Source organism: Plecotus auritus (assembly GCF_963455305.1).
Source record: "Plecotus auritus genome assembly, chromosome: 1".
In the NCBI taxonomy this organism is placed as follows: Eukaryota; Metazoa; Chordata; class Mammalia; order Chiroptera; family Vespertilionidae; genus Plecotus; species Plecotus auritus.
This window is the reverse complement of record NC_137770.1, coordinates 73,681,317-73,706,839: the sequence shown is the minus strand read 5'-3', so window position 1 is coordinate 73,706,839 and position 25,523 is coordinate 73,681,317. Positions and strand designations below refer to the sequence as shown.

The 25,523-nt window shown below is 43.1% G+C and overlaps 1 protein-coding gene across 1 annotated transcript in view; it reads right to left on the bottom strand.

Moving 5' to 3' along the window:
* Positions 1–11,106: 11,106 nt before the first annotated feature.
* The window catches only part of GPR176 (G protein-coupled receptor 176), a 108,240-nt gene continuing 93,823 nt past the window's right edge, over positions 11,107–25,523 (bottom strand). The window contains exons 2-3 of the mRNA XM_080678303.1: positions 19,500–19,752; positions 11,107–14,305 (exon numbers count right to left, since the gene is read on the bottom strand). Coding sequence (XP_080534429.1) covers positions 13,183–14,305; positions 19,500–19,752 — 1,376 coding nt within the window. The 3' untranslated portion in view covers positions 11,107–13,182. The remainder of the gene's footprint in view (positions 14,306–19,499; positions 19,753–25,523) is intronic.

The following is a 25,523-nucleotide window of genomic DNA, read 5'->3' as shown; positions in this document are numbered from 1 at the left end:
GAACCACAGGAAAGCTGGCTGAGTGGAAATTCTACAACTAGAAGGAAAGAGAAAAGAGCATTGAGACGTGTACAAGCGCTGAAAAGCTGAGGTACAAAGGCGCGCGAATCGGGCTGGTGACGGGTGACTGAGAGCGCTGCTGTTTTCAACCCGAAGGGAGACAAGCTCCCGATTACTCCGAACTCTAGTTTCTGGGGAGAACTCCTACGGGGAGAAGCTGGACTGTCTGCCGTGGGGTCGGAAAGTGAGGGAGGTTTGCTTGCAGGGCTGCACGCAGGAATAATTGTTTATTGTGCTGAGGCGCGGGACACAGGGACACGGTTGGAGACGCAGAGCCGACTTACTGGCAGCCATCGCTGTTTGCCACGCCCTAGCCTAGTCACGCCCTGAGACCCCGCCCTGCACAACCTACAAACCCACCCAAGCTCCAAGCAGCGGCTTTAGCATATGAATGACCTGCCCTATTGCAGCTTAACCTAGCAAACTTGCAGCCCAGGTCAGACAGCTCCAAAACCTCCAAACCCCAAGCAAAGAGGAGAAAACTGTAGTTCTCGCTGTAGCGCCTGCTGGGTAGCCTCAGACAGTAGCTGACCTGCACCCCATTGGAGATCCAGAAGCCAGTGTACCTAGTGGTCAGTGTGAGACACCAGATTTCAACTCCTCACATCCATAAGTGACACATTCAAGAGGCAGACTCAGTGAGCACCAAAGCCCCACTGAAACAAGTCCTGCACCATAAGCGTTTCTCCAGCGCAGCAGTTCTTCCATTATAGACACAGTGGGTCCTCACAGCCAATTGGCCTGGAGGTCAATTCCTCCCAGTGGACCAACAGCAATCAAGGCTTAACTACACCAAGACTTTGCACTCAGCCCACAAAGGGGTGTACCAAAGGTGTCCACCTCAGGTGATTGGGGAGGCTGAGCTACTGGCCCCTATAGGTCACCTACCACACAAAGCCACTCCATCAACACAAGGAAGCAGCAAAATGCGGAGACAAAGAAACATGTCACGAATGAGAGAAATGGAGGAAAGCAAACTACTGGACGACATAGGGTTCAGAACCACATTTATAAGGTTACTCAAGAATCTTCTAAAAACCACTGAGGAACTTAGTGAGACCTTTAAGGATCTTAATGAGAATGCCAAAAAAATGGAAAAGGACCAGTCAGAAATTAAGCATACACTGTCTGAAATAAAGAATATACAGAAACTCAACTGTAGATCAAAGGACCCCAAGAATCAAACCACCAAAGATCTGAAATATGAGGAAACAAAAAACACCCAACCAGAAAAACAAAAAGAAAAAAGAATCCAAAAATATGAAGATAGTGTAAGGAGCCTCTGGGACAACTTTAAGCTTACCAACATCCGAATTTTTGGGGTGCCAGAAGAAGAGAGAAAGCAAAATATTGAAAACCTATTAGAAGAAATAATGACAGAAAACTTTCCCTACCTGGTGAAAGAAATAGACTTACAAGTCCAGAAAGTGCACAGAACCCCATACAAGAGGAATCCAAAGAGGACCACACCAAGACACATCATAATTAAAATGCCAAGGGCAAAAGACAAAGAGAGAATATTAAAAGCAGCAAGAGAAAAACGGTTAGTTACCTACAAGGGAGCACCCATACGACTGTCAGCTGATTTCTCAACAGAAACTATGCAGGCCAGACGGGAGTGGCAAGAAATATTCAAAGTGATGAACAGCAAGAACCTACAACCAAGATTACTCTACCCAGCAAAGCTATCATTCAGAGTTGAAGGTCAGATAAAGAGCTTCACAGACAATAAAAAGCTAAAGGAGTGCATCACCACCAAACCAGGATTATATGAAATGCTGAAGGGTGTTCTTTAAGAAGAGGAAGAAAAAGAAAAAGGTAAAGATAAAAATTATGAACAACAAAATTACATCAAATACATACCTACCAACAAGTGAATCTAAAAATCAAGTGAATAAAAAATCTGAAGAACAGAATGGACTGGTGAATATAATAGAATCAGGGACATAGAAAGGGAGTGGACTGACAATTCTCGGGGGAGGGGGTGTGAGGGGTTCAGGAAGAGATTGGACAAAAATCTTACACCTATGGATGAAGACAGTGGCGGGGGGTAAGGGCATGGGGTGAGGTGGGTAATCAGGTGGAGGGGAGCTATGGGGGGGGGGGGAAGAGGAACACCTGTAATAATCTGAACAATAAAGATTTATTTAAAAAAATAAAAAATTATAAAAAAAAAAAAGGCAATTCACATTGCATATAAGAAATATATTCAGTCCGGCCAGTGTGGCTGTTGGTTGAGAGTCGTCCCATGCACCAGGAGGTTGCCGTTTTGATTCCCAGTCAGGGCACCGGCCCGGGTTGCAGGCTCTATCCCCAGTAGGGGGCATGCAATAGGCAGCCAATCAATGTTTCTCTCTCATCAATGTTTCTATTTTTCCCTCTCCCTTCCTCTCTCTGAAATCAATAAAAACACATTAAGAAAATGAATGAATTAAAACCAAACTAAGGGTCTTAAGCAGCCATGTAGAGAAATTACGTTCCTCAAAGCTAATACAGCAGAGATAAAGAAATGGGTCAACAACCTCAGGGAGTTGTTTGGTCAACAATCCGGCTGCCATCCTGGCATGCTTAGCATCTCACTTCTTATCTTTTTTCTTATTTCAAATTCAAAGTAATGTTTCTATCTGAACATAAATGTGTTTACTAGACTAGGAACTAATCATCATTTTGATGACTATTGGCTTTGTTGTTTAAATCTTTTTCTTAATCAATCATCCAAACTTATTTAACAGAGGCTGATTTTTCCCTTCATTTTATCCTAACAGACAAACTAAAATTAATATTCTAATTTGGCTCAAAATTCATTATGTAACTCATACATTGACACACAAAACCATTTTAAATGATTTATTAAATTTAAATGCATTCCTGGTTTCTCATCTGGTCTCTGCTAAGAGCTGACCTGGCCTGGTGTCTTAACCTTTCTCACTCAGTCTGTTTCTTTGTCTAGTAAAATAAGGGGCTGGCTAAAGGTTTCTATGCTACTTTCAGCTCTGAGGCTCTGTGATCATCTGATTTAAGCAGGCAGGGCTTTCTTAGGAAACAACCTGCTCATGTGCCCCAGACTGAACTACAACAATATTCATACCAGCATAAAAGCACCTGTTCAAAGGGCTGGACTGCAAGAATTGCCTGTTTAGAAACATCTGGGTAATGGTAACAGCCATCTGTCTTGTCCTCTGCAATCTACAAACAATAATTAAACAAAGCAAAGACACAATAGATGTGCCCTATTTTTTATAGCATGGTGCAATAGAACGAACTGAAAATGGGCATAGGCTTTATGAGATTTGGGTGTGTATCCCCATCTATTGTGGATTCTAGGGCAAGCCTCTCCATTTACCAGCCCACTTATTAAATAACTAGAGGCCCGGTGCACAAAATTCGTGCACGGAGGCGGGGGTGTCCCTCAGCCCAGCCTGCACCCTCTCCAATCTGGGACCCCTTGAGGGATGTCTGATTTTTTATTGTTGAAAGTATTACTGCCCTCGAGGGCAGTCGGACATCCCTCTCATAATCCAGGACTGCTGGCTCCCAACTGCTCACCTGCCTGCCTTCCTGATTGTTCCTAACCGCTTCTGCCTGCCAGCCTGATCACCCCCTAACCACTCCCCTGCCAGCCTGATTGATGCCTAACTGCTCCCCTGCCAGCCTGTTTGCCCCTAACTGCCCTCCCCTGCAGGCCTGGTCACCCCTAACTGCCCTCCCCTGCAGGCCTGGTCCCCCCCAGCTGCTCTCCCCTGCAGGCCTGGGTCCCCCCCAATTGCCCTTCCCTGCAGGCCCGGTCACCCCCAACTTCCCTCCTCTGCCGGCCTGGTCACCCCCAACTGCCCTCCCTTGCAGGCCTGGTCCCTCCCAACTGCCTTCTCCTCCTGGCCACCTTGTGGTGGCCATCTTGTGTCCACATGGGGGCAGGATCTTTGGCCACATGGGGGCAGCCATCTTGTGTGTTAGAGTGATGGTCAATATGTATATTATTCTTTTATTAGATAGGATTAGATAGGATAGAGGCCTGGTGCATGGGTGGGGGCCAGCTGGTTTGCCCTGAAGGGTGTCCCAGATCAGGGTGGGGGTTCCCTTGGGGTGTGGGGCGGCCTGGGTGAGGGGCCTGTGGTGGTTTGCAGGCCGGCCACGCCCCATGGCGACCCAAGCGGAAGCCCTGGTATCTGGGATTTATTTATCTTCTACAATTGAAACTTTGTAGCCTGGAGCAGAGCCAAGCCTTCTGCTCGCTCCGTGGCAGCAGCCATTTTTGTTGGGATTTATTTATCTTCTATAATTGAAACTTTGTAGCCTTGAGTGGAGGCCTGGGCCGGCCAGGGTGTGTGGAAAGCTTGGCCTCCTCCATCACTGGGGAAACCCAAGCCTCCCTCCTGCTCTCTCTGTGGCCACAGCCATCTTGGTGGGGTTAATTTGCATACTCGCTCCTGATTGGCTGGTGGGCGTGGCTGATGGGCATGGCTTGTGGGTGTAGTGGAGTGATGGTTAATTTGAATATTACTCTTTTAGTAGATATGATGGGAAGGTAACTCCCAAACACTCTTCTCACTTTGTAGAGAAATCAAAATGTTCTTGAGATTCCATATTGAATGTTTCACTGCACTGTTTAATAAAATGAAGACTTTTATTTCAAGTAAAACAGCTTTAAGTGAAAAAGGTGAATTATCAGGCTCAAGTCACATCTGTCATCAAATGCTCGTTTATCGTGTATGTTTTGCTAAGATGACTTTGTATATTTGTGAAAATTGCCAACTATTTTTTGTCATGAATCTAGAGATCATTTACCTTGGCCAAAATTTTGGGAATTTACTGTTCAGGTGGCAAACATGCATTCATTTGTCTACCTTTTATTGGCCATGTACTCGAGTCAAATCCTCCAATAAGTTGTTTCTGGACAAGTGAGCTTTTCATTCTTTCTCTAACATGCCTAGTTGCTCAGAGATCCTGACAGGGGCAGAAACTAGATGACCACTTGCATCCCTCCAGCTTTTTACCTCCACTCATTTTAGATTGAAAGTGTCAGGAGTAAGGGGAATTTCTGAGTGCTAACTATATAATAGCTACCTGTCTATTTACTATAACTAGCGGGAAGAAGATTGAAGGCCTTAGGGAAATATTTTTTTATCTTCCCATCTACTATCTACTGCATTATTTAAATTTAATCATGAAAAAGGACATTTGAAAGCACTTGTTTCTGCTCCTAACATCTTCTTTATGGATTAGGCATTTTTTAAAAACCATACATTCTGTTCCAAGGTCTTAGAGGGGCGGGGGGAATGGAATCACTTCAACTCCTCCTGGACCTCGACTTCTTCATATTAAATTGCAGAGATGGTATATGACTAGGCTAAAATCCTCCAAATTCCAAGTGCTATAACTATATGAAGTAAATTGATATTTTATGGAGGAAGAAATTTCCTGGACTTAAAGAAAAAAACATGCCATCTATCAAACAAAATCACTGAGGAAGACACATACTCTCAAAGAAACCATTTTCACTTTCCTTCAGCACTTCGTGTCAGCCCTTGGTCATTCTGCTCTCTGTCTCTTGTGAGGTGGTTTTTGTTTTGTTTTTTCTCCCCTCAGTTGTCCATACCAGGTACACTTCATACTCCACTATAATAGTGTGTATCAAATGCAATAATATTTAGTGTTATGAATAAATGAATCTTGTTATTGGTTCATATATTTGCAGGGAAGGGTGTCAAGTGACCCTGAGAAAGCACGGGCAATTGATGAAAGTGATTTGATGGCAATGACTCTTAAACTAAGGGTAAACTCAGTGCAGAATTAAGAAGCAGAACACGAGGCAGAAGATGATGCCTGTGAGTACTCTCAGCCCAGCTATCTCAATCTTGACATTCCATTAAGCATTTTTTAACATTTATTCTGAACTGTCTCTACAAAAAAAAAGGGGGGGGGAATTATGAAGCAGAAGAAAATTTGGAAAATAACATCGAGAAAAACAGCTGCCAGGCATTAATGATTTTAATCCATTCCCCAGTACAGTTTAATAATATGTGCCAAGTGGGTATTCAAAAATAGTCATAATAACGATAGATGATAACGATCATCAGTACTTTAGAGGATGCAGTGGAAGAATTGGGCTTTAAGGCCTTCTGTACTGTTTTTAGCACTGTCTCCAACATGCTTCATCTCTTAGGGCTAATGATGTGGCCATCTGTGCTTCTAGTTTCCCCATCTGCAAAATAGAGATCATATCATTTCCTACAGAAGTCTGTGGGCTGTGCTTTAATATCCTCCAGTGATACAATCATATATAAATACAAAGCAGGCAATGAGAAGCCAAATGCTACCAAGGGAAGAAATTTTAAGACAGAGAGTATTATAAATTAAGATCGTCTAAGTAATAGTCTAATGGTTTGAAATCGTTAATGCAAAGGTACTTATATTGCATTCACTTTTTTTGCAGTTACTTTAGATATTTTTTAAGTAGATGGAAACATAAATAATAAAAAACCAAGTCCAAGATATTTTAATTCATTAAACTCAATGTTTTATACATATTTATCTAAAATATTATATTAATTCTAAGAATTTCTGAAGCAAACTAGCATTATTTACATTAAACTTATAAAAAGTAGTAATAATTCTTAAAAGTGCTTTAAAAAAGAAATACTTCTTGTTAGTTATTCAGAGGATATGGAGGAAAAACTAGAATTCAGAACAGCCTAAAGTCCCTAGTTCATACAGCCAAACCAAATGAATTAGCTAAATAAACTGACATCATTTGAGTATATCAGCAAAGAGCCATTGGCTACTCTGACCCTGAAAGCCTAAATTGCCTTGTTTTCTCAATTTCCTTTAGATATGCATGTTTCTTGTTTTTTTCTTTGGTTTAGTCTGATGGTGCATTGCAAAATTCAGAAGCTTTTTAAAGTTAATTTTTTTTCTATACATGTAGATTTTTTTTAAATAGAACAAAGGGGCTTACATAAAATAAATAAACAAAAACAGTCCCAGAGACAAAGACCTGCACTAATTTTAGCAGTCTCTTTTGGCATTCACACATCTCCACATTCTACATAATATGTGTATTCTACTCTTTTGTGAATTATCCGTTTGGGATGTAATTTGATCGCAACCTGTCATGGTAGATGAGGATACTATTCTCTTGCACAATCCTTCCCTCAACTGGATGTGTAGGGGGAAAGTAGAGGGGGTTGGGGCAGCAGAGCACATTCTGCTTCTTAATCATATATATATGTGAGAATTTTAAACACTTCTTGTCCTCAGCTGTGGGATTTCAGCCACAATTCCAGGACATCAGGAAAATCTATTGACCACCATGTTTTACACATAAGACGACCAGTAGAACAATTCTGGTCTACATGCTTCCTCCTTCATATCTAGCAGGAGTGGAGCACTCATGAACCATTCATGGAATAGAAATCTTTCCTGTAACCTGATAGTTGGGCTCCGAGGACATAGGTACTCCCAACCCATGAGTCACCAAGGGAGTACTATGCACTGATTAGTTTCCACTAACCAGGATCTACCAGGAGCTGGGATAGAACCCTGTGAGGAAGCAGGAAGGAAATGGATGTTTACGGGGTAATGGCACCTGCTACAGCTTATGGCATGTGTTCATATAAAAGTTCAGAATAATCTTCACAGTGACAAAATGTATTAGCCTTACTTTCCCAAAATCAACTCCCAAGAAACCAGTGAAAAACTTGATCAAAATGTTAGGTACATTTTCCTTTTCAATGCAGTTTCAATTCTCTCAGTTTCTCCAGATCTGTTGCCATTATTTCATTTATATTTAAAACTGGCGAGAGTCCTACTATTCTCTTTCAAGAGCCAGGGTGACAAAGAAAGGTTTCTCTCTCATCATTTTAAATAATCATACACTTTTCCTCTGAGAGAAACAAAATTCTACATGGACCTTAGAATAGTTTAATATAAAACCTGTTTACATCACATTTCTTCCATGAAAAGGCAAAAGCAAAGGGGAACTGAGAATTTTGTTAGGGAAAGCCAAAATAAACTATAAAAGTTTTGTAAACATGTTTAAATATGTAGAATAACAATAGGCTATAGAAGGATAAAATTTCAGAGTTGAAAGGGGATTTAAAGCCTAATTCCCCATTCAAGGTTTAAAAAATTCAGTGTAAAAATATCATTTCCTTTGTGTGTGTGTATGTGATAGCTCAATTTTCATTTTGAGATCGTGGGATAATAGAAATAAGCTCAGACAGTCTAAGTATCCTTCTCTCTCACATTAACATGGTGTTGTGGGGACATACGTGTGTAAACACCTGTCCTCGATGTCACTGCCTACATGGTCATCTCTTGCCCCATTTAATCCAGCCACCCATCCTTCCTGTCCACCTGAACCTTTGGGCTTGAAGCTTTCTTTTTCTTTCAAACATGCATGGAAATACCTTTGAGCCAGCCTGCGAGGCCCTGGCTGTCTGGACTCTGCCAGACTCTACACTTGGGCTCCACAAACAGGGAAGCTGGGCATACACAGGTTCCCTTTGCAATTAGCACAAGTCTTTATTTTGCTGCTTCCCTGGGGCTGTGCCTGGGAGGCATGAGGGCACCTTTATCTCTTCTCTCAACTATCCTCAATTCTGGGGAAGTTTTCCTACTGAGGGTATATGGCCCCACCCTCCTCCAACCATCTCAAACTTTTGGCTAACCCAAGGTTTCCTAACCTTGGCACTATTGATATTTTGGACCAGATAATTCGGTGTTGTGGAAGGACTGTAGGATGTTTAGGCAGCATCCCTAGCTTTTACCCACTAGATGCCAGTAGCACCCCCCAACTTTTGACAATCATTACCCACCCCACCCTCACCACTTCCCTGAGGTAATGCATGTGAATGTGAAGAGCAAGGCAAAGGAGGGAAGAAAAATGAGATGCATGAGGGAATATGGTTTATATTTCAAAGGCATTATCCCACCTATGTTGTATTTTCTCACCTGTTGCCTTAAAATGTACATCACGTCACTCTATTACCTACTCTGTGTGTGTATTACCTTTTGTATATAGACTGTAATGAAAAAGCATGCAGAAAGAAATGTAAGAAGCAGGAGATGTAATCACTAAATTCTGATCAATACAACCAAAAAATACTGTAGGGGAGATACTTTAGCTTCCAAAACCTTGTGTATGGACAATCTTAGATCATTTCAGTTTCTTTTAAAAGCCAGGAGCTCACACAAAAAAAAGGCTTTTGATGCTGCCCTGGGCATTAATATTGATTTCAATTCCTGTATTATTCACATATTCTCAGGTCGGTAACCATGAATCCTTTTTCTTTGGGCTACAGAATTCTAACATAGCACAAGAGGTTAATATAAACTTACTAAATGTTTACAACTATTTGGGGGAAGTTAATCCCTTTGCTATGCTATTGATTTACATTGTATGTTACTATATCGGTAGACCACAATATATGAAAGTATTAACCCTTCCCCTCCCCCAAAGTTCAGCCTAATAAAATAAGCTTTTTTTCCTGAGCATCTCAGCTCCTGCTCGCAGCAGCAGCAGCAGCAGCAGCAGCAGCCTTGTGCACGCTGAGCCTCTCATCCTGGGGAGGGGCTGCCAAGAGCTCTGAACTCCCAAACCTGAGATGGAGCAGCCGTTCCCCTGTCCAGTCAAATCAAACTTGTGCCTGAGCTCCAGATGTTATTTAGCACACCAAGTGATTAACTTGCAGTTCCTTTTCCATGGATGGGGCCACGTTGATTTGTATATGTGCCCGTAGTTACTCCGCTTGCCTCATATTTCACAATATAGAAAATTGTGCTCACTCATATTCACAACCTGCCTTATAGGTTTACAACAAAGTAGAACATTCTTTTTAACATCCCCCCCCCTCCATTTTTTTTTAAACTGAGAATTATTTGGTTAAGTAATAGTCTAGCTTACATAGGTATTTTTTCTTCAGGGATGCAAATAGTCCTTCAGCATTGTGTACTGCCTCAAATTATTATTATGAATATTAATATTGGAGTGACCAGCTTAATGTAATTTTCTGGAAACCATTCCAATTAAGCCCCCTAGCCACTTTAAAAAAAAACGTAGTGGATAAGCACTAATATTGATAGATCTTTGCTTTGTGCCAGGAATCATGTTAACACAGATGATCCCATTTAATCCTCACAACTGCCCCATGAGGTATATTCTTGTCTCACTGGATTCCCCTGAAAAGAGAGCTTGAGACAAAGGCTTTATGTGGTAGTGTTTTGGGGAGGTGATCCCTGAGGGCATGAATCTGGGCTAAAGAAACCCAAACAGGAAAGGAAGAGGAAGTCAGTAAGAATTCATTACTGAGACACCATTGTGGGCAGCAGGGACTTAATTCTGCCTGACTGCCTGAGATATGGACAGATGCCTCTCACAATTGCCCAGCAGGGCAGGACAGGGACATTTACCCACTGGTTCCCATGGCACACTGACCAGGGGTCATCCAGGAGCAAGGGAGTTCTCACGGGGCAGAAAGCAAAGCAAGGCCACGACTGCTCTCCGGGAAGGGCGTGGGTGCAGCCAGCAGTGGCCCACTGAGGATGGGGCTCCAATCAGAGGTGAAGTATGCGAGCTGGGGCAAAAGACTCTGACACAGTAATCATCTTCCCATTTTACAGAGAGACAATCAAGACACACAGAGGTTACCTCATCTACTCAGGTCATAAGGCCCGTCAGTGGTAGAGCCAGGTCTCAAACACGGGCCAACTGGCCCCGAAGCCCAGGGTCCTAGCCATGTGCTATCAGCGCCACCACGTGAGGGAGGAGGAAGGCTGTACCCCAGTCTCCCCTGGAGAGGGAGCAGTCTTTCCACCAATTTAATATGGAGACATGTTTGTGACATTCACTTAAATGTTGCATTTTCTCCTTTGGGAATTTATTTTTGAATTTGCAACAATATGCTACTGCAATGCTGCCATCTGTATTTATGGGGGAAAACAAATACGTTTCCTTTGAGATCATGTAGGAAGCCAGAGGTTCAGATGGTAACTGACACTTGAGGGAAAAGAAGAAACAAAAAATACATAGCTCATACAATCTTTTTTGAGTTCAGAAACTGCTTTTCAATTTTTTATTAAAATGTAATGCTTCAGAGAGTATAGAAATACACCTGACAATGACCTGTTAGAAGTCAACCATCTGCTTCAAACATACAGAAGAAATACCTACCAAATTCTGCCTCATCCGATTTTATTCAGTTGTACATACATATTATCAGAACGACACCAAAGTGGCTACATTTGACAGATTCTTCTAAAGTAGACACAATTTTTCTGACAAGATTATGTTTCCCCTTGACGAAAGTTGTAACAATTGTGAAGGTTTTGAAAGATAAGCTTGAAGGGCCACGTATTAACTATCAGGGCAAAGAGCTGCAGATGGCATGCACAGAGGGTCCAGAGGAAGAGGCTCTGGGGAGAGAGGGGCAGTCCCCGAGCACACAACACTTCGAGGAGACAAAACACAGAGGAAGGGTCTGGGTTCACATTCAGGGTTTATAAGACATCACACTCAGGAGAGGAGAGGAAACAGCGACTCCTTACACAGTCTTGCGCGGCCTCCAAGGGACAAGGACCAGTGTGGTTTAAGGAAAGGATGGCCTTTGAGATGCGGTGAGCAGGCCCACTTTCCTCCAGGCTTTCTCAAGGCACTGGATGGGCTCCCTTGCACACTATTAACAAAAACAAAACGCCCTAGAGCAGAGCGCGGGCACCTGATTTGCACTCAGTAAGAGTAAGGTGTCCTCTGCAGTTTGAATTCAGCCTGGTGAAATGCACGAGGGGACTTGAATTGCCTGGGAGAGCCCCCAGGGTCTAGTCATGAGGACACTGTCTTCCCTCTTCCATCCACTCTGGCTCCTGCTAAAACCTCCCTGGGAAAGAGGAATTGGAGAGCTCACCTGGGCTACTACATGTTGCCGTGGTGTTTTATGATTAATTCTTTTTCCCTGTTCTGTTCCTCCTTTGTGTCCAAAATGAAGGGAGAAATCACAGTTGCATAAATGGACTGAAAATGAGACTGGCCAGCCAGTGTCTGGAGCCCTCCTCAGAAGGGGACGATTTTTGTCAGCCTTTCCCACCCTTTTGGGCAGAACCACCTTTCCTAATCAAGCAGTTTAGCTTGATGTTTCCAGGGGACCCAGTTTACACTAACTTTGCATTTTAAAATTACCTCTGAATTACAAAAGTTGGCATGAGATCATTTTTTTCAGTATACTTTACTTCTAATGACTGATATGTAGCACCTTTCAGGTGAGATCAAGTGGGAAGAGAAAAGACTAGTGTGTGGACAAGACTAGTGTCTTTCTTCTCCCCCTCGAAGCTTCTCTCTCATTTGTTGAAAACAAATAAATAAAATAAAACAAATAAAATAAGGGGGGAAAGACATAGTAAAGAGCTTGCAGTGCTTTCCAACCAAAACTGCAGACATGTCTTTCTGAGGCCACAGTGATGCCTGGGATTGTCAGGCTAACCAAGGATAGATCGTCTCACTTACCATGAGGCACATCTATTGCCATGTCTGTCAAATGGGGGCAGAAGGGCCATTCCTTATCCACATCCCAGTGAAAGGGATGATAGGCATCGGAGAAAATGCGAGACATATGATCGGGCCTTCCAAAGAAAAGGTGTCAAATGCCAAGTCCCTGTCTTCCCTGAAGGTACAGATCAATCATACTTAAGTCCATCAAATAGGCATTTTCTTTGTGCCCACACCACTCCATAGTTATCTTGGCTTCCCTTGGAGTGGCCCTGCTCCTTTGAGCTCATGGATGCTTTTTCTCTCCGTGTATTCTCTGCTGGACTCAGAGAACTGAGGATCCCCAGAAAACACACATGGGGTACCCACCCCAAGACCCGGTCCACAATGCCCAACTTTTGTCTCCACAAAGAGGAACATGGACTTTACTAAGGACATGAATCACTGAGATAAATATATATACTCCCTCAGTAAAAAAGACATTGATTTTATATAGATTTCCCTCTCATTCAAAAGCATCTGGCCCAGACAGGAAAAGTCAACCCATTCTGGTTGCAATGAGATCATACAAATCACAGGGCCAGAGTGAAGGGCAGACTGGAGTCGGGGAGCTTCCTGCTGTTCCCGGGGATTTTCAATCCCTGCTAGGAATCCACCTTTGGGAAAATGCTCACTTTATTGTTTCTACTCATCTTCCACTCCACCCTGCCTACCTTTGGCATCTTTGTCTGGATCAGCTCTTCTGGGGTGTTACCCAAGGGGGGCAGCAGCCGCTTTTTGCTGTTTCGGGTCTCTGAGAGCCACTGGGGAGGCAACTCAAAAGGACCAAAACCAAATTGCAGGGAATACTTGCCAGGGAATGTCTCAGGTTCCACAGGGGCTGCTGAAGCCACCTGGGATACAGAGTCCACAGTGCCCAGGGGTGGCACAGGGGGTGCAGACTGTGGCCCCTGCTCCCTCTCCAGGCAGGTGCTAAGTATCTCCTTGGCCTGGAGGTCATCAGAGCCAGCGTACTTGGCTTCGCTCTCTTCCTCATCCTCCGTGGGCTTAAAGATCTGCTGCTGCCCAATGTGGAACATCTCCAGGAGCTGGCTTCCTGAGCGCACACTGGGCTCCAGGCTGACATCGGCCAGCCCACTCCCTGTACTCACCACGTTACGGCGACTATACCGGTGGTGTAGCTGTACTAAGGTCCCTACCAAGCACTTGCGGACAGATTTGTTCACAGTAAGAAAGAGCACAGGGTTTGCTAGCAGAGAGACTTTAGGCAGCCAAATGGCAGTAAGCAGCAAGAAGACGGAAGTGTCAGGGATGTTGAGCACAGTCTGGTAGACAACCAGGGTAGCGTAGGGCACGCTACATAAGATGAAGACCATCACCATTGAGAGCAGGGTGGCGTGCAGCTCGGCCTCCCGCTGGGAGGCGTAGGGGATAGAGATGGTGTTCTGTGGAGTCCGGAGCGCTGCTATGATGACCTTCTTCTTCTGGCTGGCACTCAGGGCCCGTCGAATCAGTATCAAGAAGAGGAAGACCATAGCCACAGGCACAATGACCGTGGTGATGTTATAGACCAGAACGTATACCAGGTGGCCCAAGGAGTTGCTCCAAACTTCGGTGCAGGTGGACATGGCATAGATGTCGGCCACATTGGTCACTGCAAATACTGGAATGCTGGCCACTACTGCATGGGCCCAGATGTACATCACCAGTTCCCGGGACTTGGCATCAGATATTTTTCTCTCCAGAGGATAGAGAACTGAGTAGTACCTGCAAAATGCACACATAAAATTCATTTCACAGGAGAAAATATGCTTTAAATAGGGGAATCTCTATTACCAAAAGTAGGAGAGATGGAAAAAAGGGTCAAGTTCTTTTATTCTGCCTAAGAAAAAGGGAACCACTGGGGGAATTAGGCAGCCAGACCTTAAATTTTGAGGGCTTTGCTGTACAATTCATAACTAGCTTTATAATTTTGCTACCAAGATTAAATTCCAAAGAGTGCTCTCAATATAAAGGATGCCTCCATCTGCCGTAAAGACATCTATTTTTCAGTGTAAGGCTAATTTGTAAAAAATGGATATATTCTTACAGCTGCTCAGAGCAGGATCCAATATGAAGGATAGACTCTGACAAAGTCCTTCCACAAAATCAACTGACAAAAATTATGCCTGCTCAATAGCTATTGTCCCCGTGATAATCTCCTAGTAACTCTAAGAGCAAATAATAGGTCTAAAATGCCTGCATGTTAAAAATTTTTTTTCCTTCAAGCCTAACTTGATTATTCCATAACCACCTAATCAGAATTCAGAACGCACCCTGCTTCCATATCAGCAATGATTTGGCAGAACTGAGTAGTTCTTCTGACCCTAGAGCCACATCTGTCAGGAAAGGGCTGCCACTAGCCATCAGAATTGCGGTGATTATCAGAGATTAGCTCTGCCCACGTCACTGCAGTCAGCTAACGCAGGAGTCACCCTTACAACCCTGTTAACATTCATTCATGCGTGAGGCCAACTAAACACGAATGCTTTCCTGTCACACGTTTTCTGAGCACCACCTGTGTGTTAGGCACTGAGTTACAAAAAGAAGAAAAGATACACAGGGATGTTTCTAAAGTTAATGGCAGGGGTGGGGGGGAGCATGCAAACAAACAATTATAAATGAGGAGGGATGGGTCTACTAGAGGTATGCACAAAGGGAGTATGGGAAAGGGAGCACCTGGGAAAATGTCAAGAGAAGGTGGCACTGTGGTGGAGTCTGGCAGGGGACAAGCTGGGGGAGAATGCTCCAGCTCAGGGAGATACGATGCAAACACAACAGATGATCAGAGATGTATGGAGCACGATGAAATGCGTTCTAGATATCTTTCTGGGAGGGGGAAAAAGGGAGGAAAATACATAGGTTATGCATGCTCTCCATCTTATTTCTCTGACTTACAGATAAAGGTTTCTACCCATGCATGAAAACATGCTCAGGAGTCCCCTGGCTCTGATTCTTATTTGCTAACTGGCAGATAACGAACCCAGGCTTCCAGGCATTTTTGCTTCCATTATGTATTGGGAAATAGGCTGCAACACAGGCTCATTATACGTAATTTTGTTAGTGTATAAACCTCTAGAAAATAATGCAGGAAGTGTAGGTGGCCTCCCAATTAACTTGCTGATTCAGTGCCATGAAACAAATATCCGTGAAAGAAGTGAGAGAAAGGATCATTTTCCCTTCACCTTCATGCACACCATACGTAAGTTTACGAGTAACTTGTATCTCTGACTAATAAAATAGGATACTACCAGTCTTATTTTTCTACTAAAAGGACTTGTTTACCTTTACAAAAAAAATAATGGCAAGTACACAGTAGATCGTCTGATGGAAAGAAAGGATTTTTTATTGTTAGCATATTTTCCTCTCTAAGGCCAAGGGCCCAGAAATAACCTACAGCTATTATTGCATTGATTCTAGGTATAACAGAAAAGTATTCAAAACAATGTGTTCTCACTCTTGTTGAATTCTATTCTTTAAAAAATTTCAGGATTCATAGCAGTATTATTCACAATAGTAATAAAAAATGGAAACAACCCAAATGTCCACCAACTAATGAATGGATAACTAAAGTGGTACAGCCAAACAAAGGACTATTATCTATATATATAAAAGCCTAAGCGACCGTTACGGCAAAACGACTGGAACAACCGGTTGTTATGATGCGCACTGGCCAGCAGGGGGCAGATGCTCAATGCAGGAACTGCCCCCCTGGTGGTCAGTGCACTCCCACAGGGGGAGCCGCTCAGCACTGCTACATCCCCTGAAGGGTCTGGACTACAAGAGGGATGTCCAACTGCCAGCTTAGGCCTGATCCCAGTGCTGTTCTCTGTAGAAGGCAGTCAGTCTGAACAACTCAGTGACTCAGAGAAGTGCAGGGAACTCAGGGTGAGCCTGCCTCCGCACTTGACTCACCCACTCAATGGTGTTCACAGGACAGATTGTAGTGGCCCAACCCATACATGTGCAGCAGCTGCTGAAGTTCAAGCAGCAAGCCATGCAGCAGCAGAAGGCCAACCAGCCACAAGCCAGCAGTTAGACATCCCCTGAGAGGTCCCGGACTGTGAGAGGTGCAGGCCAGACTGAGAGACACCCGCCCCCCCACCCCCAGTGCACGAATTTTATGCACCAGGCCTCTAGTTCACCAATAAAAAATAATGAAGAAAGTTAAGAGGGTAGATCCTAAGAGTTCTCTTTATAAGGAAAAAATTGTTCTTTTATATCTACACTAGGGGCGGGGGTCTCTCAGCCTGGCCTGTGCCCTCTCACAGTCTAGGACCCCTTGGGAGATGTAGCAGTGCGCCAAGCAGCAGGCGGCCAGGGAGGAGCCTGAATCGGGCCTGGGCACTGTGCAGCTCACGCTCGTCCCAGCCTGCTGCACCTGCTGCCGCAGAGTCGGGAGAGGCTCCCACCGTGGCAGCTGCACTCGCCAGCCGTGAGCCCGGCTTCTGGCTGAGCAGCACTCCTCCTGTGGAAGCACACTGACCACCAGAGGGCAGCTCCTGCATTGAGTGTTTTCCCCTGGTGGTCAGTGTGCATCATAGCGACCAGTTGTTCTGCCGTAACGGTTGCTTAAGCTTTTATTATATAGATGAGATGATGGATGTTAACTAAACTTACTGTGGCAATCAGTTCGCAATATATTCAAGTCCTCTATGCTGTACACCTTAAACTTACACAGTGCTGTATGTCAATTATATCTCAATAAAACTACAAGAAAGAAAGGAATGAAGTACTAATACATGCTACAACATGGATGAACCTTGAAAACATTATGCTGAGCAAAAGAGCCAGACATAAAAGAACACATACTGTATAATCTTCATTACATAAAATGTCCAAAACTAGCAAACATACAGAGACAGAAAGTATATTAGTGGTTGTCTAGGTCTGGGTGGGAATGGAGAGTGAGTGTAATAAGCATGAGGCTGCTTTTCTTTAAGGCGATGAATCTATTCTAAAGGTCAGTTGTGTTGATGGCGGTATAACTCTATAAAGATACTAAAATTCATTGACTTGTACACTTAAAATAGGTGAATTTTGTGAAACATAAATTGTACCTCAATAAAAATGTTGTTTTAAAAACTCTGAGAAAAGTCCACAATGTGGTCTCTTAAGACTTAAGACCTCACTAAGCAGGTAGTACGAGGGGCAGTTGGAAGGACACCTCCTTTAAACACAGAGTGGCTCAATGCAAAATTCATGAGGGCTGTAACTGCATCACCAGGATGTAACTGACTTTTCACTGTGATATTCCAGTGCTGGGCAATGGTTCTTTCCAGATATTCAAAGGTCTGTTGTTGAGTATGGAAGAGACATGCGAAGTTACTGTAGATAGTCATGGCAAACTGGCATTGTATGGTACACATTTAGCTTGCTGAGGAATTTGAGTGTTCCACATAATATTTTTAATGCAAATTAATTGCAAACATTAAAAATAATAGAAATCTAGATAATTTTTCTCCTAAGAAAATAGAGTCCTGCCCACTAAATCTAGATAGCCACAAAGCAACTATTAGCTGCATCTGCTAAGTGACTGACCCCAATGAAGATGAATGCACACACAACCCCAGCCTGGTCTGTGGCACCTGCCTTGTCTGATCCTGTGGATGGTGAGTTTCTAGTGAGAAAATTCTAAAGAGCTAGAGTGGCTCACAGCAAGATCTGATGGTAAAATGATTGCAGACAATAAATCTAAAGAAGAATGTGCCAATTAGAAGCAAAGCCTAGAGAAAGAGAGGCAAACATTGGTGCAACCTATCCAACCACAGGCCACAAATAATTCATTTAATTCTTCTTACTGCTGAGAAAACTGAGGCTCAGAAAGATTAAGCCACTTTGCCCAAAGCCACCCACCATAAAAAGCAATGTAGGGGACTTCTGACTCCAGAATTCCCTCTCTTAAGCCAACAACTTCTCCTCATATGCAGGGGCTTTGTATGACTCTTGTCCCTCCATGCAGATGACACTAGGCAGCTAATGAAATCAAGGTTCTAGGCCTGAGAGGCTGAAAGTGACTCCACAAATGGGTTCTGCAATCCATACTCTCACAGGTCATTAAGATAGTAAGCATGTTTTGAATGAACAAAGCATTTAAAAATTCCAAATTCATCTAAAATGTAGTTAAATTTATCATAGGGTGTAAAGTCAGAAGAGCCAGCCAATCTTATCCCTTCAAGCAACTTCTCTGCAAATCTTGAAATCAAAAGTACTCATGGGCACAAAATACTTTCCAATTCTTGTTTTCTTATTTAATTCTATTCTCTGTATTATTATGTCAACTGTATTCATGATACACTAGCAACAAAGGGAAAAGACAGGAGGCTGTTGATTACCAAGACCTTTAAACTCCGATAAATTTGATCAAATTATGTATGTAGTAGTTAAAATGTAAGATTCATTTCCAAATGAACATCCTCCTAAAGAGGATGAGAAGAGAAAACAACAACCATCACAATATAAGGCCTTGGAAATAAATCCTCCAAAGGAATTCTGGCCAGGTCCAATTGGACTATCTAATCTTTTGTTAAATAACACTGAATTGTTCTCCTGTTCTTCCAGAGATGCTTTTGTCCTACATCAGAACCCTAATTGTGGCGTTATCAATCAGATGAGCCTATCTACTGCAAATGGCAACACAAATACCACCAATTCCAACCAAGCAGAAGCTACACCAGGCTCCAGTAGCTCTGCCCCAGCATCAGGATGTGACTCCCAATATTACATCTTTTTTCAATGGTCCTATTTTCCATAGCTGCTGTTAAGTCCACCTGTCTTGTGTGAGGTATCTGTTCTGGCAATTCATTCTCTTTCTGCTGACCACAGACTAAAATAGTGGAATAATGACTATTTCCCATTTGCTTCGTGATGCCAGTATTTCAATATACTTTCAAAAATTGGGCTTTTGGCTACCTGACCTTACCTGTCCAAGGCAATGGCAGGGAAGCTGAGGATAGTCACAGAGCAGAAGACTTTATGCAAAAATTTGACGACCTTGCAGAAGAGCATGGTGTAGATCCACCAGCAACAGTGAGGACTGGTGCTGAGGATGATGTCGAAGGGCACACAGACCAAGCTGGCACAAATCCCCGAGCAGGCCAGGTTTTTAATGAACCTGTTAGTGACAGATTTGAACACGGTTGTGCGGCAAGTTGACCATAACACCATGAAGTTTCCTGGCCAGATATACAAAATAAATAAATAAAAATAAATTTTAAATAAAAAAAAAGAAGAAAAAAAAAAAGGAAAGAAAACACAGGTTAAAAAAGACTGAAAAACAACATTTCAGAGTTGATTTCAAAGGATTTAAATTAAATACTTACATATTATATTGTCAATTTATGTGAAATCATTTAAATCATTTATATACATCTCAAAAATTCTGGAAAAAAATTTAGTGGTGAGTTTTGCTACTTAATTTAGGCATATCCTGTTGTGGCCCTTCATAGCTCTTATCATAATTATTCATTTGTTTACTAATATTACGATGCTGATTCAGTCTCCTCTAAGTATAAACAATTTGCTTGGAATTACTTAGTCTCAGGCAGCCTACTCTCACCAAGTTTGCAAATGACTTCCACATTGCCAAACTCTGCAACAGAAATAGGATGCACACCACAGGTGCAATTTTAAATTTTCTAGTAGCCATATTTTTAAAAAATGAAAAGCAGGTAAAATTTTAACAGTGTATTTTATTTAACCCAATATATCCCAAATATTGTCATTTCAATATGTAATCACTACTTTAAAAAATAGTAATGAAATATTTTTCATTCCTGTTTTTGAACTCAGTCTTTGAATCTGGTGTGTATTTCTTTAATTGAAATAGAATTGACATATACCATTGTATTCGTCTTAGCTGTACATGATGTGCATCTTATAGTACATTTCAATTTTCACTAGTTACATTTTAAGTGGTCAATAGCTACATGCAGCTGGTGGCTCCCATACAGGACTGCGCTGTTCTAGACCTTTAACAGAAATGACACATTTGACTAGCTCTCTTTGAGCATCCTCCTCTCGTGGCTTCCACAGACCTATAGTCTCCTGGTTTTCCTCCTACCTTCCCACCTCTCCCAAGTCCTGGCTATTCCTAGTTTTCTTTACCAGGCCCTTATCTATCCTCTCTTCAAAACCTCTTCCTAGATTAGATTACCCATTCAGGTGGCTCCCTATTGAAATGCTGATGACTCCCACAGTCATGTCCCAAACTAGGCCTCTCCTCTCAACTCCAAATTCCTATTTCTAACTACGCATCTGATTCCCCACACCTCTCAATCTGTCTCCTCTTGATCCTCAAGAGCCTAGGTGATCTAGGTGTGTTCCTGGTTCACTGGACACCAGTTACTTTGGCCTTGCTTTTTCTTTAAAGAGGATCAAGGCTGATCATGTCTCAGGGCCTTTGCACATGTCTTTTTATACTGCCTCGCATGCTCCTCATATGTCTGGTTCCTTTGAATTTAAGTCTTAATGTAATTGCTGTCTCCTCAAAGAGGACCTTTTCTATCTTTTTATTTTAAACTAGAGGCCCAGTGCACAAAATCCATGCACGGGGGTGGTGTGTCCCTCAGCCCAGCCTGCACCCTCTCCAATCTGGGGCCCCTCGAGGGATGTCCGACTGCCCTCTCACAATCCAGGACTGCTGGCTCCCAACCGCTCACTTGCCTGCCTGCCTGATTGCCCCTAACCGCTTCTGCCTGCCAGCCTGATCACCCCTAACCACTCCCCTGCCAGCCTGATCAATGCCTAACTGCTCCCCTGCTGGCCCGACTGCCCCTAACTGCCCTCCCCTGCAGGCCTGGTCACCCCTAAGTCCTCCCCTGCTGGCCTGGTCACCCCTAACTGCCCTCCCCTGCAAGCCTGGGTCCCCCCCAACTGCCCTCCCCTACATGCCTGATTGCCCCCAAATGCCCTCCCTTGCAGGCCTGGTCCCTCGCAACTGCCCTCCCCTGCTGGCCTAATCGCCCACAACTGCCCTCCCCTGCCAGCCATCTTGTGGTGGCCATCTTGTGTCCACATAGGAGTGGCCATCTTTGACCACATGGGGGCGGTCATCATGTGTGTTGGAGTGATGGTCAATTTGCATATTACCTCTTTATTATATAGGATACTCACTGTTCCTCCTTCCATTTTATAGTCTATTATAATATCCTATTGTGGCCTTCATAACTCTAATCATAACTTTTATTTTTTTAATTTTTAAAAAAATATATTTTATTGATATTTTACAGAGAGGAAGGGAGAGGGATAGAGAGCTAGAAACATCGATGAGAAAAAAACATCGATCAGCTGCCTCCTGCACACCCCCCACTGGAGATGTGCCCGCAACCAAGGCACATGCCCCTGACCGGAATCGAACCCGGGACCCTTCAGTCCGCAGGCCGACGCTCTATCCACTGAGCCAAACTGGTTTCGGCACTAATCATAACTTTTAATTTGTTTACTTATTTCCCCTTCATTTCATGAAGATAAAAACCATGTCAATCTTGGTCATGTTATAACTCTACTGTCCTGCTCAGTATGACACCCAACAGGCAGTTGATAAATGTTTGTTGAATAAATGAATTTGTAAGATAAGGGGACAAGCAATAATAAAAAATCCCTGCAGTAAGAGGACCCCTTTTATAATAAGTACTAGAGGCCCGGTGCACAAAATTCGTGTACGGGGAGGGGGTCCCCTCAGCCCAGCCTGAACCCTCTCCAATCTGGGATCCCTCAAGGGATGTCCGACTGCCGGTTTAGGCTGGGGATCGGGCCTAAACCTGCAGTCAGACATCCCTCTCACAAACTGGGACCGCTGGCTCCTAACTGCTCAGCTGCCTGCCTGCCTGATTGCCCCTAACTGCTCCCCCCCTCACCTGGTCGCCCCCAACTGCCCCACTCTGGTTGCCCCTAACTACCCCCCCCCCGCCGGCCTGGTCACCCTTTACTGCTCCCCCCGCCAGCCTGGTCGCCCATGCAGCCTGCTGTTCAGTCATTACTGTTACTGTGATGGCATCCCAGACAATTTGCATATTCCTTTATTAGTAGTATAGATATCATGTGAGGATATTCTAAGTCAGTAGTTCCCAAACCTTACTGTGCCTCAGAATTACTATACCAGACATTCTGAATCACAGTAAAAAGGTATAGAACTGGGAACCTGCATTTGTAACAAAAACCCCAGATACAGTTGGCCCCCAGATTAAAGTTTCAGAAAACCTCTTCCACACAGTTTATACCGCCACCACACACCATCCCCAAGGCTCACGGGGACCAAGTCTTCAGGTATTCAGGGCAGCCTACTCTACTAGTAGAGCTTTTACCTGGTGAGAGGTAAATTTGGCCAGTTAGTCATGACCCAAGGATATGGCTACCTCCTGTGCATACACTTGGAGAATGCCCTCCAATGAACTGAGCCAACAACTGGGCCTCACTCAGAAGTAGCATGGTGGTACCAGGCGAGGGGACAGCAAGGTTCCAGGCTGTAGCCAGTCACTGCATGGAGCTGCCTCTGCACCTCAGATGTTGGCATAACTCACTGTCAAGGGTCTCTCTTCAAACACAATATTCTATAGCTACTTCTTATTTGCCTGACAAAGTAGGAAAAATAGCCACTGTGTTTAGGTAAGTAGGCCACAGCTGCTTCTAGGAAATTCGCTACTTAACTTTCCTCACATCAGTAGCTGCCTCACTGAGATGAAATCAGCTGTGTGAATATATACGTACACACATTGACTCAGCAGAAGAGCTGTTTTACTCATATCACCACCTCCGGCCCCCTCAAGCTATCCTGTCACCAAGGTGATGGAGCAATAATAATGTGAAGCTCCACTGATTTGGGGAATTGTTTTTCCTGGCCTTTTTCCACTGAAGCACAGATTCGAATCTGGCTGACGTATCTTTCCTCACTTCAGTTTTACAAACAGGACTTAAATTCTGGTAACCATCTAAAAATGAAATAGCCTTAAAGAAATCTGCCTTGCCCTGACCGGATTGGCTCAGTGGATAGAGTGTCGGCCTGTGGATTGAAGGGTCCCAGGTTCAATTCCGGTCAAGAGCATGTATCTGGGTTGCAGGCACATACCCAGTGGGGAGTGTGCAGGAGGCAGCTGATGGATATTTCTCTCTCATCGATGTTTCTCACTCTCTATCCCTTTCCCTTCCTCTCTGTAAAAAATCAATAAAATATATTTTTTTAAAAAAAGAAAGAAATCTGCCTTGAAGAGAGTGCACATGTCCCAGTATCTTCAGTTGTCAAAATCAGGGTATCTCCATCTATTGAGGGACTTTTCAAAAAGGCAACCCTTCTTTGCTATAAATCAAGACCTCTTTGGAGCTTCTTTTTCTTTCATCACTGTCAATCTTTGTAATTTGGCAGGTTATGCTGAACAAAACATTTTGAGTATCCAAAGAAACAGGAAAATTCATTATAGAGGAGGGGACATGCTGTGGGCCAAGATTGCTCATGCACATAGATTCTATTGAAACTTAAACTGATTTCCATCATTACCCTCATACTCTACTCTCTTATCTTTCTTTCCCCCCTCTATTATGTCAGGCATACTTTTTCATAGCTTAAAAAAATCATACATTTTTTTAGTATGTCCGCACTTGTGAATAAGGAAACTTGTTTTCAATGGTAATTACTGAATCACCTGAGACTCCTATAATCACATTTTATTTCCACTAATTATAAAACTCTAGGAGGTATCTGGAGCCTAATTCCGTTTGCTACTAAGAACCTGAAGCTAAACTAAGGAAGGCTGGCTATGTTATTTCCATGGGGCAACGTTCAATCCCACTGAGCCACTCCGGCCAGGCAAAACAGCTATTCTTGAAGGTTTGCTTGAATGGATGGTAACTGCATTCTGTAACCCAGCTGCTGTGCATTTTACTGCAGATGCCAGGAGTGGACATTCAAAAGTAGAAACCTCAGGATCAAAGAAACAAAGGTTGATCCTGTTAAAATATTCATCCACAAGTCATTCATAGACTAGAGACTTTTTGTTTCATGAGATATTTATATCCTTTGTTGTTAAAGTTATTTATTGCCTTTGAAAATAGTTCACCTTCCTTTTTGGAATACTATAGAGTGTGATGCGGTCTTAATGAGTGTTAAGGGAACATCCGTGTTTGCAATGGAAATCAACACCACTATTACTACAAAAATAAATTCAACCTTTTGGGTTAAAAAAATACAAATAGGTCAATGTTTTATTTAACAAAAAGGTAGCCCAGGCTCATAAATAATATGTGCTATAAACTAGATAGATATGTAAACACAAAAGCTAAAGTAAATGATTCAGATGCAGTTCACTGTGCCACTGACTTGGTTTAAAAAAATTTGCCAGAGAACAAAAAAGTGTGAGATTGATTAATTAAATCCATTTTAAAGAAGTATAGAGGCACAAAAGTAACTTACTCAGTTTAGCAAAAGCATTCAATAGTCCCCTACTGCCATTAAGAAAAGGCAAATCCAAACTTCTCAACATCAAACAATACCCTTTAAGATAGGATCTCTGGCTGCCCCACTACTTAATACCCAAAGTTTCAGCATCCTGATGGAATAGAATGAACCTGTAAATCTAAGAGTCAAATCTATGTTTTCCTCTGAATCCTTAAATCTGCAGCCCAAGCAAAACCCTCAAAACTCCCTTCTAAAGAGAGAGAGGGAAGGAAAGTCAAGAGGGGAATAAATAACAGTGTAGAGAAGGCAAATGGTGGCTAGAGGGTTAAAAAGATCATACTGATAATTAAGCTCTGTGAACCTGGAGTAGGGGGCACCAATATTAAAAGTTGAGTTTCAACATTCACACTCCCAAAGGAAAGTTTAAATAGTTCTTTAAAAGATGCTATCTTATTCTGATTTTTTAAATCTACTTTTAATATATGCAGGTAACCTTCCCAACTACCCAGAGAATCAAACACTGGTTAGGTGGTAAGTAGAGCTTTTTTGCCCCTGGTA